The following is a 21,162-nucleotide window of genomic DNA, read 5'->3' on the forward strand; positions in this document are numbered from 1 at the left end:
CCCGGAGGAAACCCACGTGGACAACATGCAAACTCCACACAGAAAGGCCCTCGCCGGCCCCGGGGCTCGAACCTGGACCTTCTTGCTGTGAGGCGACAGCGCTAACCACTACACCACCGTGCCGCGTCATATTCATATGGGGTTGTAATTTTATGGTCTGTACCCTGAGATCTAGCACTTTGTCAGTGTTTGTAATTACTTTGTCTTTTGCTGCATTGATCAACAAGTTGTATTCCTTTGCTGCCCTTTTGAAACGTTCCACAAGTTCTTGTAGTGCTTCAGGAGATGTGGCCAATAAAACAATGTTTTCTGCATACCTCAGAGTTTTTATGGTCTTTCTATCAATTCTCCAGAAAATCCTTGGAGAGCTTTCTCCATCACTTGTCTTGCTAGAATATTGAAGTCATGGAGAGAGAGATATGTATGTATGTACAGTATATAGGATGCTGTATGTAGTAGATGCATTAAACTGGAGAGGTTTCTTCTTGCAGTTCTTCAGAAGCTAGATTTCCCTCAGTCCTCTTTCCTCACTTGATACTTGTGAAGGTGGAGGTGGTGTTTTTGTTGTTTTTTTCCCCTGTGTCTTCCTCTTTTGTATTCCCCAGTATTAGCACATCACTACAGCACTGAATCACTGTTTACTGGTTAATGAGGACCTTTTCATTAGACAAAAGATGTCTACATATGTGGGCAGCACTACTGTTCACAGACAGACAAACACAATGCATAAAACAGCACAGATGGCTTGACGCAAAAGACTTCACATTTACGTGACAGGAAATACACCTCCAGCTGAGGGCTGATTTTAACTAAGAAGTCTACAGAATCAAGACAACTGACAGTGCTTGCAATAAATAGTTTATTCAGACCAGAAAAATAGACATCAAATATATACTGTACACACATTCTTTAGAAACATTAACAATTTCATAAATTCCATCACTGTCTTTGACATACAGTGGTCATCATACACTGGTTTTGATACAAAAAAACCCAAAACACTGAAAACGGACAGAAAAGTTCACATTTGATGCTTGAGATTTCAAAGAACGTAAACACAGATGACAAAATATACAAATGCACAATCAAATGTCAATGAAATATTTATCAGTTATTCCACAAAATCAAGTCGTATATGAACTGATAGCTAACGAGGTGCGTAGCCCCGAGTCGGCTATAAGCCACGTACGACAAGATTGAGTGGAATAACTGTTTTATTCTCTCCACATTCACTGGATTTTGAGAAACAGCAGTTTTATTTACATTTTTTGCAAATTCGATAAATAAAAACTTTATACAAAACGTCCGACAAAATCATTTCCACCCAGAATGTAAACAAACTGGCGAAATGATAGTAGCAATTTGTGAAAAATGCAATAATAATAATTCTTAAAAAAAAAAAAAGATACATTCTTACTATCAAATACTTTTATTCTATATTTTTGTTGCTTTTTTTGGGGGGGAGGGGTTGTTTTCGAGTAGAGTGTTTATTTCGTCCTCAGTTGGTTCAGCAACACGCGCCGCCATTTTCTTCTTCTTTAGGTTTTTTTTTTTTTCAGTTAGCAAACCAACTTAAAGGTGCATTACCACCACCGACTGGGCTGGAGTGTGGAACAGGAGCTACTGGGGGGAACAAAACTATATTATTTTAGCTATTTCTGGTTCTTTGAAATACCTGATGCAGTGATGTATCTGACTTGATGCGCTCCAACATTTTGTTTTTCTCCACTCACGGTATATGAACTGATATCCTAGTAGTAGAGCAGCCAATTAGAGCATGCAATTACTCATATCCAGTGAATGTGGATAGAATAAAACACATCATTTGTCACATTGTTACACTTTCAACTGAGTCAGTCACACAGCTTAAATCTTGAACAGACTTAAACGGCACCGACTGCACTTGCTTTGACAAAAGCACCTTAAATACAGTCTTCCATTAAACCACAACGGTGTCTTGTATTCTTGATGCCTGAGAAACTAACGTCCTTTCTTTTTCCTGTTGCTGTATGTGTGTGGTGATATGGGAAAACCTGTCACATGGCAAAGTCTTGGATTTTGTCAGAAACATACTTATCTGCTATACTAATCCACTTTAAGAAACCATCAATATGTTTCACCAAAATGATGTTTTTATTTCCTTTATAAGGGTGGTTCTCCACTACAGTTGCAAATTGGTGTCACCTCACTTAACAAGTATTCTGAGACCAGGCCTTTAAATAAAATCAGGGTGTCTGTGTTCATATGCCTTCCTATTGATTATAAAAATTAATTGATATTAAATTTTATCCACTCAAATATAATAGTGTTGGTAGAATTTTTCATTGGAAGTACCCAAGGGGGTCCAAAATGCGTGTCTCATACATCCCAGAAGGAAAATAAACCCTTGCTGAAAAATATTTATTGGTGTTATTATTTTGTGTCACCCATTTAAATATGATCAATATTGTCCATGCAGCATGAAGAAAAGCACATTTTGAAAATATTTCCAATACTAGTCAGAAATTTTCCCGCCAAGAAATTGATTTTTGGTGTCCCAAGTAATTAAGTTAGTACACTAACAGTACTAACTAGAGACACCTGGGGAAAACGGACAGAACTATTCTAATGAGATGACTGCAGTGCATTGTGGGAATCCCACAAGTTCAAGGGAGGGAAACATTGAATTTCATATTGTGGTAGTTTTCCAGCATTGTTCAGGTTTGTATGGCAATTTTTAACAGAATTTATAATAGCAGTCAATACACTAACACTTCTAGAATGATGTAGGCCCAGCTTTGTCATGAAAACATGTTTGTGCCATGAATGTGAGTTAGAAGACCTTTCAACTAGACTACAATGCACAGGCATCATATACACATCTGCACCCTGGTGACCAGATGATGAACTATTTGTCCATACACTAAAGGCCAATTTATGCTGACAACCCAGTCCTCGCAGACGGCGCCGCAGACGGTGTCTGCGTAGCCCCCCCACCTTCGCAGACGCTCTGCGCGCACCTCCCAAAGAAAAGTGTGACCACCGCAGAAGCCTCGCAGACAGCGCCGCAGACAAGAGGGCTCTGATTGGTCCACTCTACATCCGCTGTACACGCACTTCCACTTCCCTACTTTCCCGGTTTGGTTTGTTTTCACGACCGGCATTTTTAAAAACACGAGCGAAGATGGAGCAGCACGAAGAGCGGTTGATTGAGAAAGTACGGACATCTATACAACTCCAGTTCTAGTCATTATTAAAAAAAAAAAAAGTTCTAGTCATTATAAGTAACCGGAGGATAAACATTCCACTAACCACACCCACCAACTACTCCTAGTGACTTCACGCCCCCTTGCGTTGTGCCGGTGAATAACATCGCGCACGCCTATTATCCCCGCTCAACAATAAATTACAACTGCCTGCGAAAAGCTATCTGCGAAAGCCTTGTCGCACGAGCATACAGAGGCCTTAACAGTCCATACACTAACACCGGGGTCTGTTTGTGTACTGACTATTGTGTTAGTGTATTGACCAATTTGATAGGATGACAGTTTGATGTCTCTCAATCCCTTTTGTCAACCTACTAGTATATAGGCCTATACCTAGTACATGTATCCTACCAGGATATCTTTAAAGGTTTTCTGATTAGGCCTAGTCAATTTCTGAGAGTGTCCCCGTCACCAGAAATTCCAAGAACTCTAGGCACATGATGATTCCTACATCTACATGGACCCAACTCGTAAAAAATCACCCAGGTTTGGTGTAGTGATTGGGACATTTATCCAGCGCCTGGTGTAGTCATGAATTTGGACATTGTTTGGATTGACTAAAATGTCAAAAGCACGGGCAAATTTAGAAAAGTGAGGAAATGCTAATTAGGCTACTTTATAATTGGTGTCACCGACTAGTGGCCTAGCGGTAGCGTGTCCGCCTCTCGATCGGGAGATCGTGAGTTCTATTCACGGTTGGGTCATACCAAAGACCATCATAAAAATGGTACCTACCGCCATCTGGCAAGGCACGCTGCAATACAGATGTGCATGGGGAGTTAAACTCTCGTGGTTACCAGAGGACTAGCCCCCCACTGTAACCCTAGCTATGTAATAGGCGAGAGGCCGAGGGCTATGGAAACGGAGATCGGCGCCGCCCGATGCGCCACATACAGGTTGGGCCTGGTTAGTACTTGAGTGGGAGACTGCCTAGGAATACCAGGTACTGTAAGGCGTGGGAAGGACTTTGACTTTTTTTTTGATAATTGGTGTCATGAAATGTTGCCTTAGGTTCTTATATGTTTTGTTCCTAATTTTGTTAACACATGGTTAATGTTGTTGCCATTTTTGAGGTTCAAAAATTAAATCTATTACTGTTCTGCTCAAATAATCAACTTCGTTGTCTTATTTTTGAACGTCAGTACACAAACATGCTGTCAGTACACAAACGCTGCACCCTTTTAATACATATATTTATTGTTCTGTGATAAATATACATTTTCAAATAGAATTATTTATAATAAGGCCCAGATTTGTAATTGGGGTCAATTACATTTTGAGTTTGGTCAGAGATTATGGATTTATTAGGCATTTCAGAGACCTGTTTGTGTACTGACAGAGACCAGGGCAACCTTAACCTTGAAATGACCTTGAACTTTGACCTTGAATTTTACCATATCGAGCAATAAGAAAATACTTTGATAAAACTCCAAAATTGGCTACCAGAATTCTGCCTTATGAACTTATCAGTTTGCTCAAGGTCCATATCCCAATTTGCAACTATAGTGGAGAACCACCCATAACCTTGCCTTGGCTATCTGCCTGCAAAGATCACCACGCTGGATAAAGAACCAGCTTTAAAATGCAGCTGTAAGTGCAGTCGGTCTGCCTAAATACATCCAAAACATTGATATATGCTTTTTTTAAAGATTTGATCAAGTTTTCGGATAGCAATGTGCCATAGTGTAACAAACGTAAACCTGTTTATGACTGGACTGGAGTTTTTAAATGCAACTTTCTCCCTTTTCACTTTTGGGAGTATTCATTGAAAATGATACAACTTGTTAAGATCCATGCAAAAAAAATTACACTCAGGGAAGCCTGTAGTTTCCAGAACTATATATATAAGAGAAAATATCAAAATTTGTCAAAGTGAAGTGTTTTCCCATGTAGCCACATATACAGTACCTTGCAAAAGTATCCATCCCCCTTGGTGTTTGTCCTGTTTTGTCACATTACAAGCTGGAATGAAAATGGATTTTTGGAGGGTTAGCACCATTTGATTTACACAACATGCCTACCACTTTAAAGGTGCACATTGTTTTTTTATTGTGACAAACAAGAATTACAATGAGAAAACAGAAATCTGGAGTGTGCATAGGTATTCACCCCCTTTCGTATGAAACCCCGAAATAAGAGCTGGTCCAACCAATTCACTTCATAAGTCACATAATTAGTTGAATAAGGTCCACCTGTGTGCAAAGTGTCACATGATCTGTCACATGATGTCTGTATCAGTCAACCTGTTCTGGAAGGACCCTGACTCTGCAACACTACTAAGCAAGCAACATGAAAACCAAGGAGCCTCCAAACAGGTCAGAGACAAAGTTGTGGAGAAGTATAGATCAGGGTTGGGTTATAAAAAATATCCCAAACTTTCCACGGAGCACCATTAAATCCATTATAGCAGAATGGAAAGAATATGGCACCAATACAAACCTGACAAGAGAAGACCGCCCACCAAAACTCACAGACTGGGCAAGGAGGGCATTAATCAGAGATGCAACAAAGACACCAAAGATAACACTGAAGGAGCTGTAAAGATCCACAGCGGAGATGGAAGCATCTGTCCATAGGACCACTTTAAGCCGTACACTCCACAGAGCGGGGCTTTATGGAAGAGTGGCCAGAAAAAAAGCCACTGCTTAAAGAAAAAATAAGAATACACGTTTGGAGTTTGCCCAACAGCATGTGGCAGACTCCCCAAACACATGGAAGAAGATTCTCTGGTCAGATGAGACTAAAATGGATCTTTTTGGACATCATGGGAAATGCCATGTGTGACGCAAACCCAACACCCTGAGAACACCATTCCTACAGTGAAGCATGGTGGTGGCAGCATCATGCTGTGGGGATATTTTCATCTGCAGGGACAGGAAAGCTGGTCAGGACTGAAGGAAAGATGGATGGCACTAAATACAGGGCAATTCTAGAGGAAAACCTGTTTGAGTCAGCCAAAGTTTTGAGACTGGGATGAAGGTTCACAGTCTAGCAGGACAATGACCCTAAACATACTGCTAAAGCTACACTGGAGTGGTTTAAAGGGAAACATTTAAATGTCTTGGAATGGCCTAGTCAAAGCCCAGACCTCAATCCAATTGAGAATCTGTGGCATAACTTGAAGATTGCTGTACACCAACGCAACCCATCTAACTTGAAGGAGTTGGAGCAGTTTTGCCTTAAGGAATGGATAAAAATCCCAGTGGCTAGATGTGCTAAGCTAATAGAGACATACCCCAAGAGACTTGCAACTGTAATTGCAGCAAAAGGTGGCTCTACAAAGTATTGACTTTGGGGAGATGAATACCTATGCACACTCCAGATTTCTGTTTTTTCATCTTAATTATTATTTGTGTCACAATAAAACAACAATGTGCACATGTTGTATAAATCAAACGGTTCTCACCCCCCAAAAATCCATTTTAATTCCAGCTTGTAATGCAACAAAACAGGACAAACACCAAGGGGGATGAATATTTGGACAAGACACTGTATATACTGCCTCTTACAGCATTTCATATCAGTCAGTACTTCAAAATTTCATTTCCGCCCTCAAACATACAAGGTACATCCCATGTGTCGAGGATGTAAAGCAGCAAGTTGTCGTAATAACAGGATGGGATTTAACCTGTCGGTTGACTTTCACAGTCAGACTGTGCTCTAATAACAGGAAACGTTTCATCTAGACACGCTGCCAAAGAAGCTTTGACTCATTTCTTTCATAGTTTCTCTCATTGTTAAGGTAAAAGAGAAAATCATATGAATCATCATAAGCCTTCTGTTTAAAATCCTGTATTAGACCAACTCATCATGCCCAGATCAGATTTTCCTGGTCAGGAATGAGACCAAGGAAGAAGCAGGGAATTATTAAGGATTTAAAACACAGTGTTGCCTGTTTCCAGAAGGTATAGACAGTATTTCAGATCACAGCTGGATGGTGCTCTCGCCCGCAGTCTCTCTCAGGAGTTTAATGGTTGCAGTCCGGAATTGGGGCAGATAGAGAGGAACGTTTGAATCATCGGCTTTCGAATTCTTGCATTCCAGCTCAGGACTGGAATCTGGAATCTTCTCCTCTGTTCCATCATCCTCTTTAAAATCCTCCTCCAGCTCATCTTCTTCTCCCTCTTCATTCATTCCCATGTAGTAGAGTTCTTTATACACTTGCGTGCTCTCTGAAGCTTCATCCTCTTGTTCTGACGTTTCAGAAAACTCCTCCACTGAGTTGTAAGAGCAAGAGTTTCGGGGATTGGCACCATCAGAGGAGGAATGGCTCTCCAACTCACAGAGACCTCCAGGGAAAGAGCCAGAGATGTCAGAGTTATTGGCAGAGAAGTTGCCCTCATCGCTGGAGCTGCTCAGACTCTCCTGCTGCTTCCTGTGGAGGACAGGCTGATCAAACACCAGCACGGTGGAGTAGGTTACAGATGACTGGCCTGACGTTTCAGGGGTTGCAGCAACGTTGGACATATCGAGAGAAAGAAGATCGAATGAGCCTTCTATGGATAAGAGATTGTTGCTTTGGCATTCTGTATTGACTGAATGGTGAAGGAGTGCCTTCTCTTCTTGGTCTTCTTCCAGGACAAAAAGTTTCTCAACAATCTCAACTTCACACACATTTTCAGACACTGGCAGAAGTGGACAAGCGGTAAGGCCCTCCTGATGACCGAATAGGTTGCCATCCAACTGCAAAAGAGACAGAGAACCAATCTAAGCATCTACAGATAGATAGATAGATAGATAGATAAACAAGTCTTTTTAAAAATTTTACTTCAGCTAGTGGCACACAACTACTAACTTTGAAAACACAGCACCAACCCACAAACTGGCACTAGAATCACACATCACAAGCATTTCAATATATTTAACAGTTATTCCATGAAATCGAGTCATACACGAGCTGATAGCTGACAAGGCACGTAGCAAGGATATCCAAGAAGGACACATCCAAGAAGGACACATCCAGGCTGGACAAACTGATCAGGCGGGCCGGCTCTGTGGTCGGCATGAAGCTGGACTCTCTGGTGACGGTGGCAGAGAAGAGATCTATGGACAAACTATTGAACATCATGGACGATGCCAGTCACCCTCTGCACACAGTCATCAGCAACCAGAGGAGCCTGTTCAGTGACAGAATGCTCCCTCCCAAGTGCAGGACGAACAGACTTAAAAACTCCTTTGTCCCTCACGCCATCAGACTGTACAACTCCTCTCTGGGGGGGAGGAGGGGGAACAGGAGGACAGAGGACGGGAAGGAGCAGTAGCCCAGCCTAACAATAAGCAATACTGGACAATGTGCAATATAATGTGCAATATCTTTCCTGCCCCCCCCACACACTTACCCTAACCCCACTTCTCCCCCCTTTCCCCCTCCCCCTCTTCCCCATATCTTATTCTTTTATATTTGTATATGTAAATACTTAATTTATTTTAATTTATCTAGAAGTTTTTCTCCATTTCTTTTCTCTGTTTATCTGTAATGATGCTGCTGGAATCTGAGGGAACCCTCCCAAAGGGATCAATAAAGTTTAATCTAATCTAATCTAATCTAATCTAATCTAATCTAATCTAATCTAATCTAATCTAATCTAGCACCAAGTTGGCTATAAGCCATGTACGATGAGATTGAGTGGAATAACTGTTTTATTCTATCTACATTCACTGGATTTTGAGAAACGGAGCATTTTTATTTTTTTTTAAATTTGATTCATAAAAACTTTATACAAAACGTCTGACAAAATCATTTCCACTTAGAATGTAAACAAACCGACGAAATGACGGTAGCAATTTGTGTAAAAATGCAATAATAATAATTCTTGGAAAAAAAAAAATGCTCTTCCCATCAAATACTTTTATTCCATATTTTGTTGCCTTTTTTGGGGTGTGTGTGTGTGTAAATCTTCTTCTTCTTTAGGGTGTTTTGGCGGTTGGCAAACCAACTTAAAAGGTGCATTACCGCCACCGACTGGGCTGGAGTATAGAACAAGAGATACTGGGGGGAGGGAACTATATTCTTTTAGCGATTTCTATTTCTTTTAAATACTTGACAATTTTTGGGGTTTTGTTTTCGAGTAGTTTTTATTTTGTCCTCGGTTGGTTCAGCAACATGCTCCGCCATTTTGTTTTTCTCTACTCACGGTATATGAGTTGATATCCCAGTAGTAGAGTAGCCAATCAGAGTGTGCAGTTGCTCATATCCAGTGATGTGGATAGAAGAATTTGAAATATATTTAATGTGTTCCAGGCTGGACTTTTCCAGTTGCTGTAATCGACAGGTCACACTGCAGCAGGTTTTCATTTGGGAAAAAACAACAGTTGTGGCACTGAGGGTGAGGGTGTGGTCAAGCACAGATTGAGAATATGACTCCTATTCTGTGTACAAAATCGCTCACTCGTTCACTACTCCCTATATAGGGAATTACTATATAGAGAACTATATAGTGAGCTCATCGGTAAAATGAAAAACGCTTTCAGACACTACTCCATCGCGCTGGTATTTACGTCATTACTGTCGCACAATTAAAACGTGCCAGATCAGTCGGCTGGTGGGTTTTCAAAGTAATAAATACATGCATTTATTTTTGTGATAAATCCATATTATACTGAGCGCATTTCCCACATTAATCAATACAAAGTACCTGCATCTTTCAGTTTTTTTTTTTAAATCAAGGCTGAATACTTTCTTCTTTGCCGCTGCATTTATGCAATGCATGATGGGATAGATTGCTTTGGTTAGTGACCATCGGTTGTACGCTACTTTTCATGATGCATTGTGGGATACTCTGAGTGCACTATATAGGGTGTAAGAATTCACACTATATATTCAGACAGCACTACAAAATGGCGTCCTCACTATATAGTGCCCTATATAGTGAGTAGGGAGCGATTTTGGACACTGGGCTACTCAGAGAATGAGTGCATAACAAGTTAGTGTTTACACCTGTGTGGTTCATTAACAGGTTTTTCATAAGCTCTTTTTTTCCTGTGAGAAAGATACAGCGGTGCTTGAAAGTTTGTGAACCCTTTAGAATGTTCTATATTTCTGCATAAATATGACCTAAAACATCATCAGATTTTCACACAAGTCCTAAAAGTAGATAAAGAGAACCCAGTTAAACAAATGAGACAAAAATATTATACTTGCCCATTTATTTATTGAGGAAAATGATCCAATATTACATCTCTGTGTATGGCAAAAGTATGTGAACCTTTGCTTTCAGTATCTGGTGTGACCCCCTTGTGCAGCAATAACTGCAACTAAACGTTTGCGGTAACTGTTGATCAGTCCTGCACACCGGCTTGGAGGAATTTTAGCCCATTCCTCTGTACAGAACAGCTTCAACTCTGGGATGTTGGTGGGTTTCCTCACATGAACTGCTCGCTTCAGGTCCTTCCACAACATTTTGATTGGATTAAGGTCAGGACTTTGACTTGGCCATTCCAAAACATTAACTTTATTCTTCTTTAACCATTCTTTGGTAGAACGACTTGTGTGCTTAGGGTCGTTGTCTTGCTGCATGACCCACCTTCTCTTGAGATTCAGTTCATGGACAGATGTCCTGACATTTTCCTTTAGAATTCGCTGGTATAATTCAGAATTCATTGTTCCATCAATGATGGCAAGCTGTCCTGGCCCAGATGCAGCAAAACAGGCCCAAACCATGATACTACCACCACCATGTTTCACAGATGAGATAAGGCTCTTATGCTGGAATGCAGCGTTTTCCTTTCTCCAAACATAACGCTTCTCATTTAAACCAAAAAGTTCTATTTTGGTCTCATCCATCCACAAAACATTTTTCCAATAGCATTCCGGCTTGTCCACGTGATCTTTAGCAAACTGCAGACGAGCAGCAATGTTCTTTTTTGGGGAGCAGTAGCATTCTCCTTGCAACCCTGCCATGCACACCATTGTTGTTCAGTGTTCTCCTGATGGTGGACTCATGAGCATTAACATTAGCCAATGTGAGAGAGGCCTTCAGTTGCTTAGAAGTTACCCTGGGGTCCTTTGTGACCTCGCCGACTATTACACGCCTTGCTCTTGGAGTGATCGTTGTTGGTCGACCACTCCTGGGGAAGGTAACAATGGTCTTGAACTTCCTCCATTTGTACACAATCTGTCTGACTGTGGATTGGTGGAGTCCAGACTCTTTAGAGATGGTTTTGTAACCTTTACCAGCCTGATGAGCATCAACAACGCTTTTTCTGAGGTCCTCAGAAATCTCCTTTGTTCCTGCCATGATACACTTCCACAAACGTGTTGTGAAGATCAGACTTTGATAGATCCCTGTTCTTTAAATAAAACAGGGTGCCCACTCACACCTGATTGTCATCCCATTGATTGAAAACACCTGGCTCTAATTTCACCTTCAAATTAACTCCTAATCCTAGAGGTTCACATACTTTTGCCACTCACAGATATGTAATATTGGATAATTTTCCTCAATAAATAAATGAGCAAGTATAATATTTTGTCTCATTTGTTTAACTGGGTTCTCTTTATCTACTTTTAGGACTTGTGTGAAACTCTGATGATGTTTTAGGTCATATTTATGCAGAACTATAGAAAATTTTTAAGGGTTCACAAACTTAAGCACCACTGCAGCTGGCACCCCGAGCAATTCCATAAATCAGATTAATTGTTATTTCAGTTTGGAGTGAAGTATGTTATCTGATTATGAACATGGCTGCAAAATATTGTGTGTTGCTTGACAAAAAGAATCAAAGTGTGTCTTTCTCTCTCTTAAACCTGATGACAGAGCACTCGCTTCCTACCCAGCAACCTGGATCTCACTTCAATTAATGAACCTGGTGTAAACAAACTGTAAAATAGAGGCACATTTTTCAACCAGCCAGTGACTGAATGTCAGATGTATGCCCTTTTAACAGTAACATTTCTCCAAACAAAATATTTCTCAAACAATGCATTTAAAATCTGACCTTTTTGAAATCTATCCCCTTGGCCCAAGAGCACTTGTTGGGATTTGGGACATCCTTCCACATGAGCTTCTTCAATCTGAAGGGAAAATGGAATTTGAATTGGAGGATTTACAATAAAAAAAATAGAGAAAATAAGATTTCAGTTCACATCCACATGCCTAAACTACATGACAACCTGCAGGGATGTTTAAACTGTGTGAATATCAATTGAATCATATACTGTACACTCACTGTTTACTTTATTAGAAACACCATGCAACATGCAGTTATCCTGAATGAAGAAAACATGTGATCTCTGTGTTTTTAACCATGGCATGGGTGTCTGTGCCAGATGGACTGGTTTGAGTATTTCAGAAACTGCTGATCTCCTGGGGTTTTCACACACAACAGTCTCTAGAGTTTACAGAGACTCTAAGTCAGGGGTCACCAAACTACGGCCCGCGGGCCAGATCCGGCCCGCCACCCCCCCTTTGACCGGCCCCCCAGCCCCTCTGCCCCCCATCACTTGAACCGGCCCTATGAGGCAATCCCCAAAAGTGGTCATGGTCTATTTTTTTAAATTGCTTTTTGGCAAATAATAACATGTCTGCATCTTGTATTTTGTTGATTTTATCAATTAAAATTGATATTTAGTTATAAAATGAACTATTCATATTTTCCGAATTTTCATCATATGCTCGCGATCAAGCAGTGACAGGCAGCGCACGCGCAGAGAACTGTCAGTGTTCAGGACAGCAAAATGGCTAGCGGTCAGCGAAAAGCTGACAGAGAGTGCAGAGTTTTTAAAGAACAGTGGACCACCGATTATTTTTTCGTTCAGTGTAAGGACCGTGCAGTTTGTCTTGTATGTAAAGAAAGTGTGTCGGTTTTCAAAGAATATAATCTGCGTCGTCACTATGAAACCCGCCACAAAGAGTATGCTAGTTTGTGAGGGCAAACAAGAGAAGACAGGATTCGGAGGATGAAATGCGGACTGGCTGCACAACAGAATGTATTCCTTCGCCAAACCCAGATCAACCAGGCTGCTGTCCGAGCTAGCTATAAGGTAGCTCACCTACTAGCTACCCATGGAAAGCCGTTTACTGATGGGGACTTTGTTAAAGTATGCATGCTTGCTGTGGCCGAGGAGGTGCGTCCCGACAAGAAGGATGCACTCAACGCGGTGAGTCTCTCCGCACCTACTATGACCAGGCGAACCGAAGATTTGGGGGACAACGTGTATGACCAGCTGAATGAGAGAGCGTCAGAATTCGAGTTTTTTGCTTTGGCCATGGATGAGAGCAATGACGTGCAGGACACAGCACAACTGCTGTGATCTATTGATCTATTGCTCATATTATTATAATTTCACTGTTTTTTAAAATGTATTTATTTTATAGGCCTATTTATTTGACCTTTATTAAGTGCTGCATACAATTATTATTTATATTATTAATAATATCAACAGGCCTACCTACAATTTATAATTTTTCACTCACCTTTGCCAGTGTCAATCACCTCAACTAGGCAGATGTTTCTTACCTTGACAGCTTTGATATTATTTTTATTAGAAAATAAATAAATGGAATATCTGTGGTATTTCAAATTAAAACAAAGTGTGAAGACTCGATTACTACTTTTGCAAACCACTAGTAAAGATAAACAAATATGTGCCAGGAATCAAGTGTTGATCTAGTAGTGGGGATATAGTAGTGTGGGGATGGCTGTGCCAGGCTAGTAATCTCTACTACACAATGAGGCCTGCTGGTGGTCATATTTGTCTGGGTCATACAATTCTATGTGATATAGCTGACCCGACCCCGGCCCCCATCACAGTCAGGAACGACAATGTGGCCCCCAGAGAAAAAAGTTTGGTGACCCCTGCTCTAAGTGCAAAAAAGAAAAAAAAAAAACCAACAACAACAACAAAAAAAACCCATCCTGAGGGCCTGCAGGCTGAAACACCTTGTTGTTGAGAGACGAGGAGAATGACCAGACTGATCTGAGCTGACAGGAAGTCTATAGTAACTCAAAAAAGCACTCTTTACAACCATGGTGAGCAGAAAAGCATCTCAGAATGCACAACACACCAAACCTTGAGGTGGATGAGCAAAAATAGCAGAAGATCACATCAGGTTCCACTGCTGTCAGCCAAGAACAAGAATCTGAGGTGATCTTGAGAACATATTCACCAAAATTGGACAGCTGAAGACTGGAAAAAGTTTGCGATCAGTTTTTCTAATCTTCACCTGTCCAGATTTTGGGTGGGCCTGTGCCCATGTCCTCAGACTCATGTTCTTGGCTGACAAGAGTGAAACTCAATGTGGTCTCCAGCTGCTGTACCCCATCCACCTCAAGGTTTGTTGTTTCGTGTTTGCTGAGATGCTTTTCTGCTCACCACGGTTGTAAAGAGCAATTATAAGAGATACTGTATCCTTCCAAGCAGCTTGAACCAATCTGGCCATTTTCCTCTGGTCTCTCTTATCAACGAGGTGTTTCCACCTGCAAACCCTCCACTCACAGGAGGTTCTTGTTTTTCGCACCATGCTTTGTAAACTCTACAGATTGTTGTGTGTGAAAATCGCAGGAGATTCTGCAGCAGTTTCTGAAATACTCAAACCAGTCCATCTCTGGCTCAAACCAGCACCCATGCCACAGTGAAAGAAAGTCACACTTTGAGATCACAATGTTTCCCATTCTGATGTTTGAAGTGAACATTAACTGAAGTTCTTGATTTGTATCTACATGATTTTGTGTGGGCGGCACGGTGGTGTAATGGTTAGCACTGTCGCCTCACAGCAAGAAGGTCTGGGTTCGAGCCTCGTGGCCGGTGAGGGCCTTTCTGTGCGGAGTTTGCATGTTCTCCCTGTGGGTTTCCTCCGGGTGCTCCAGTTTCCTCCACAGTCCAAAGACATGCAGGTTAGGTTAACTGGTGACTCTAAATTGAGCGTAGGTGTGAAGGTGAGTGTGAATGGTTGTCTGTGTCTATGTGTCAGCCCTGTGATGACCTGGCGACTTGTCCAGGGTGTACCCCGCCTTTCACCCGTAGTCAGCTGGGATAGGCTCCAGCTTGCCTGCGACCCTGTAGAACAGGATAAAGCGGCTAGAGATAATGAGATGAGATGATTTTATGTATCGTGCTGCTGTCAAAGGATCGGCTGATTAGAGAACTGCGTAAAACAGCAGGTGGATGGGTGTTCCTAATAAAGTTGCCAGTCAGTGTATATCGGTCATAGAGAAGCTCTGGATGACAATTATCACCTGTACAGCTGCTTGTTATCCCCATCAGCTGAATGAATCCAAGAGCACTAATGATCCATTCACAAAAAACTCTCAACCAAAACAAGTGCTTGGGGAACTTCTAAGCCTCCAATCCCACTTCATACAAATTTGCTCAAGACTTTCATTATTCTAGATTCATGCTGATGCACGAGAGTAAACCCAAAGGAGAGTTTTGATCTGAAGGTTTAAATATTTCATTAATTTTAGATCTTTTCTACCGAAAGATGATGTTTTTGGAAGTTTCACTGTTTTAAGACTGTAGTGTGAATGCAGACACTGAACTTTCTAGCTTTTATGTCTGTGAAGATTCTCAATCATCCAGGTCATAGTAAACTATGGGTGGTAGAAATGGGCAACTGGACTTGCTTGAAGATTCTTGAAAACGTTTCACCTCTCGTCCAAAAGGCTTCCTCAGTTCTGTCTGACTAATAGGGAGTATCAGATATTTATCCTCTCCTGGCTCAGAATCAGAATTCTGATGACCAGCTCATCTAAGGTGTCATTGAGGCATCATGTTGGTGTGGGTCGCTGGAGGCTGGGTGTGAACGGCGAGTCATTAGGGTGATCAAAGGATTGCCCGTTAGGGTGATCAATGGCAATCTGACTCTCTCTGTCCTCCTGTGAGTCCCCGAGTGAGTCACTCGCCAGGACCCACTTGTTTTCAGGGACTCACAGGAGGACAGAGAGAGTCAGATTGCCATTGATCACCCTAACGGGCAATCCTTTGATCACCCTAATGACTCGCCGTTCACACCCAGCCTCCAGCGACCCACACCAACATGATGCCTCAATGACACCTTAGGCTACGTTTACATTACGTCGAATCAGCGGATCATCAGATTAACGTTCTTAAAACGATTCGTGTTGACACTAAAACCGTTAGCCGTGCACACAGCAACACCAATACACGATTTGCGTGCACACAGCAACACCAATACACGGATACGCTCGGCTCCGCAGGCATCCTGCGCTCCAAATCACTCCGCCCTGAACAGCGAGTGCCCTCTGGAGGGTGCGCACTCCGGCCCTGCGCAGCTCACACAGCGCGCAAGTGAAGTGCACAAGCCACGATTCGGGACTGAGCCGCTGTGTGTGTGATCCCAGCGCATATCACTTACTACTTGCAAGTGGAAGGATGGCAAGCCTAAAGACAATCATAACTACACAATGGGCAGTATTTGCATTAGTATTTGCAGTATTTTCATACTTTTATACTCTTTAATGAAAGGTGATACAAGGCGGAAGTCCGCGCCGTTTTTCAGCAGTCGCGTCACATGACCAACGCCAGCGAATCAGGAAGGTGGATGTCACAGTGACGTTGTCCAATGAGGACGCCAGCTAGAGCTCAGCACAGCGTATTCGCGTATCTCAATGTTTACACAGCACCGGACCAGATACGATCTAGATTGAATACGTGGACGCTGGCGGATTCCCGTTTCCCGGCTTTTCCAGGTGGTTTAATGTAAACGGACAGTGCATCCGCGAAGAAAACGAGACAGATACGGTCTAATGTAAACGTAGCCTTAGATGAGCTGGTCATCAGAATTCTGATTCTGAGCCAGGAGAGGATAAATATCTGATACTCCCTATTAGTCAGACAGAACTGAGGAAGCCTTTTGGACGAGACGTGAAATGTTTTCAAGAATCTTCAAGCAAGTCCAGTTGCCCATTTCTACCACCCACAGTTTTCTAGCGTTTACTTTTTTTTCTTCCCTGAATGAATTAATTGGTAGTTTTGATATAATCCTGCTTCCTGTTATTGATTTTATGTTTCTTGTGGCGATAAAGGAAGCAATGAAGAGTGCAGAGCCAAAATTTATCACAGTCACACAAGCGGTGCTTTATCAAGCCCCTCTAATTACATTTCCATTTCACTGCGTGTGTGTGTGTGTGTGTGTGTGAGTGAGTATGCATATATTTTGGCATTCATTTATCTCTTTGTTGGAACAAATTATTCCCTTTATTAGCAGTATTTAGCTATAGAAATGTCTCATAAAGATAGTAATCCAAGTGTTTGTGTGTGTGGTGTGAGAGTCAAAGTTTAAAATATCTCAAGGCTTCCAGACCTTCATTATGACATCCAGTGTCGCAGGGCTGTTGGTGACAGAAGAGCTGTTTGTGAGTCAAGCCTGGCGTTTTTTTTTTTTTTTACTGCAGCTGGCATCCAGTCTTGCATTACTGCCATCTACAGGTTTACCTTGACCGTGCACTGACAGTTACGTACGTCATTCTGTCGCTAAACAAACAGCTAATCACACTGAGGTGCTCGCTGACTGCTGATATAAACTAGCAATTTTAACCTCGTACAGGGCAGCACGGTGGTGTAGTGGTTAGTGCTGTCGCCTCACAGCAAGAAGGTCCGGGTTCGAGCCCCGTGGCCGGCGAGGGCCTTTCTGTGCGGAGTTTGCATGTTCTCCCCGTGTCCGCGTGGGTTTCCTCCGGGTGCTCCGGTTTCCCCCACAGTCCAAAGACGTGCAGGTTAGGTTAACTGGTGACTCTAAATTGACCGTAGGTGTGAATGTGAGTGTGAATGGTTGTCTGTGTCTATGTGTCAGCCCTGTGATGACCTGGCGACTTGTCCAGGGTGTACCCCGCCTTTCGCCCGTAGTCAGCTGGGATAGGCTCCAGCTTGCCTGCAACCCTGTAGAACAGGATAAAGCGGCTAGAGATAATGAGATGAGATGAGAAACCTCGTACAAGATGTTTGTAAACCTGTTGATTCTATCCAGTTTTAAAAATGAATAACCAACAGCACACTCGGCATAAACAAAGCCATTTGTCTGCTGGAGCAGATTTTTTTTCTTCACCACTAGCCGTACTCACTGCCTGTGCATATTAGTGAGGTGGATGTTCCTGAGTAAACAAGATGAAGGTCATTTGTAACACGACATAAGAACAGATGATGCATAGAATTATCCTAAAAGGTGCCTATTAAAAAAAAAATCCAATGGCAATAATGAATCCAGTAATCAAATGCGTTTGCAGAGAAAAGGTGGCTTTAATAACCTTTGTGCCCTTGAACACAGCACTGAGCTGCCATGCTGTGCATCATGTCCTCCAGAAAACTCTCTCTTTCTATTTCTGTGTGTCTATACTCTGCTCTTTTGGTCGTTGAACCAGAAGGATTTCCGCAGTCGTGTCGCGGTCATGTTTCATTCCGTCAGTCGGTACACAAGTGTGGACAGAATCAACAACAAATTATACCTTTTCAAACCAACATTTGCTACTTAATCAGTATTTTCAAGCGATAATCTTATTTTACTTAAAGCAAGACGGCCTTTCGATTTCATTAAAATCGGTGACATTTAGTTCCCTCTGAAATGTGGTCATTGGGATATATGTTTATTTCTGTAATATACACAAAATATCGGAAGTGATTTAATTTGAGGGGATTCCCGAGCAAATAATGTGCATAAAATCGCTCGCTTGGTGCAGTCAAGCAGACAGAGGAAGTCCGTATGTCTGCGCATGCGCAGGTTTACCACCTTCTTCTTCTTCCTTGTCTTTTGGGTTTTACAGCAGCTGGCCTCCACAGTGCTGCATTACTGCCATCTACAGGTCTACCGTTGACCGTGCACTGACCGTTACATCATTCTGTCGCTAAACGAACACCTGATCACACCGAGGTGCTCGCTGAGCGCCGATATTTATTAGTTTGGTCCTGCATTTCCTTTCCTTCGCAACATGTCTTTTCTTTTCGCGTTCCGTTACTGTAGTCAGTCTTTCACGTTTCATTCACGTCCTCCATTTTTCTCTCCCGTTTCAAATTTGTATCCCACAATGCCTTGCACGAACGGGGAAAGCCCACCACGTGATGCATGATGTAGTATCTTGAATTGGGTCATGATGAAGCAGGAAAAAAAAACAGTGGAGAATTTAGGGCCATGTGGCCCTAAATTCATTAACTGTTCTATTAAAAAAAAACGAATAAAATTGGAAGTCTGTGATTTGAATTTGGTAGCTTTTGGTCCACTAACCAAAATAATCGGGTGTCAGGGAAAATTATTTTTATGACCTACAGTTGAAAAATCAGATAAACCGTCTAGCTTTAATGTTTAGGACATTATTGTGCTTGTTTTGTCCAATTATGTTTAGCTCTGATACAGTTTTCCCCGATAATGCCAAGATCTTTTCGAGGTAGATGACTTACTGGTTTTGAGAGATGATCAACGTGACAAACAGGACGACAAAGAGGAAGGCGATGATCATGAGAAGCATGTAGGCTGCAGGGTCGCTTCGCACAGCTGCAAAACAACAGCACAGTTCTGAGAGGGTCAATTCAATTCAATTTTATTCACACACTGTATATAATAGGAGAAAGAAAATTTACTAAAAGGCTTAGTACAATTATATATAATTGTTACTACAATTATTGATGTAAGGTGTGTGTGGGTGTTGAAGTAGAATAAACGTTCATGTTAACAACCAGCCATGTCATATTACAATATTTTTTTTGTTAGAACAAGAGAACTATACATTGCAGCTAAATACACTATAGACTGGTACCAAAATCCAGAATTGTGACACCCAAAGGCATTTTTGAGACAAAGTCAGCAAACAGTCTTATTTTGTCAATTTGGGTGTGCCGAATTCAAATCTGCAATATGCCGAGCTCTATGTGACCTCTGTTGACCTCTAGAGGTCATTGAACTTTGGGCCTGTAAACGTCTCAGCTGAACCCAGTTTCTCAGCTTTCTAAGGAATGAAATGTACTAAAATGATTAATGAAGTTAGCAAATGGCCTTGTTTGTTAAATGTTTGGGTGCTGAATTCATTTTTCATTTGTAAAACGACATATGACCTCTGATAACCTCAAGGTCATTAAACTTGGCCTATAGGCCTATGCATTTAACGGCATTTTTAAACTGACTTTACTCCCCCAACAAGAATATGAACAGACAAAAAACAAATAGAAAGGAACAAATACAACATTAAATGCCAGTCCATGGACATGTGACTTACTTTTCACAATGAGAATGCCTCGGCGATCACCTTACATAACATTGCATTACATTTAGCGGTTATTGTTTATACAAAGCTACTGAAAAAAGGACAGATTCAGCAGCATACAAAATGTGGGGGCATACAGGGTATACAGGTTAATCAGGGTTAGTATATATGAGAGTTTTTTTCTTTACCCTGTTTAAAACAAAACAAAAAACAAACAACAAAGAAAAAAACTCATATATACTAACCCTGATTAAGCTGTATACCCTGTATGCCCCCACATTTTGTATGCTGCTGAATCTGTCCTTTTTTCAGTAGCTTTGTATAAACAATAACCGCTAAATGTAATGCAGTGTTATGTAAGGTGATCGCCGAGGCATTCTCATTGTGAAAAGTAAGTCACATGTCCATGGACTGGCATTTAATGTTGTATTTGTTCCTTTCTATTTGTTTTTGTCTGTTCATATTCTTGTTGGGGGAGTAAAGTCAGTTTAAAAATGCCGTTAAATGCATAGGCCTATAGGCCAAGTTTAATGACCTTGAGGTTATCAGAGGTCATATGTCGTTTTACAAATGAAAAATGAATTCAGCACCCAAACATTTAACAAACAAGGCCATTTGCTAACTTCATTAATCATTTTAGTACATTTCATTCCTTAGAAAGCTGAGAAACTGGCTTCAGCTGAGACGTTTACAGGCCCAAAGTTCAATGACCTCTAGAGGTCAACAGAGGTCAGATAGAGCTCGGCATATTGCAGATTTGAATTCGGCA

At 41.6% G+C, this 21,162-nt stretch overlaps 1 protein-coding gene across 5 annotated transcripts in view; it reads right to left on the bottom strand.

Moving 5' to 3' along the window:
- Positions 1-870: 870 nt before the first annotated feature.
- The window catches only part of lepr (leptin receptor), a 137,220-nt gene continuing 116,928 nt past the window's right edge, over positions 871-21,162 (bottom strand). For 3 of the 5 annotated variants that reach the window (XM_060919912.1, XM_060919914.1, XM_060919913.1), the window contains exons 18-20: positions 19,594-19,687; positions 12,183-12,258; positions 5,216-7,928 (exon numbers count right to left, since the gene is read on the bottom strand). In XM_060919912.1, coding sequence (XP_060775895.1) covers positions 7,170-7,928; positions 12,183-12,258; positions 19,594-19,687 — 929 coding nt within the window. In that variant the 3' untranslated portion in view covers positions 5,216-7,169. The other 2 variants (XM_060919916.1, XM_060919915.1) reach the window with 2 other exon arrangements.

This window comes from Neoarius graeffei, chromosome 4 (genome assembly GCF_027579695.1).
Source record: "Neoarius graeffei isolate fNeoGra1 chromosome 4, fNeoGra1.pri, whole genome shotgun sequence".
In the NCBI taxonomy this organism is placed as follows: domain Eukaryota; kingdom Metazoa; phylum Chordata; class Actinopteri; order Siluriformes; family Ariidae; genus Neoarius; species Neoarius graeffei.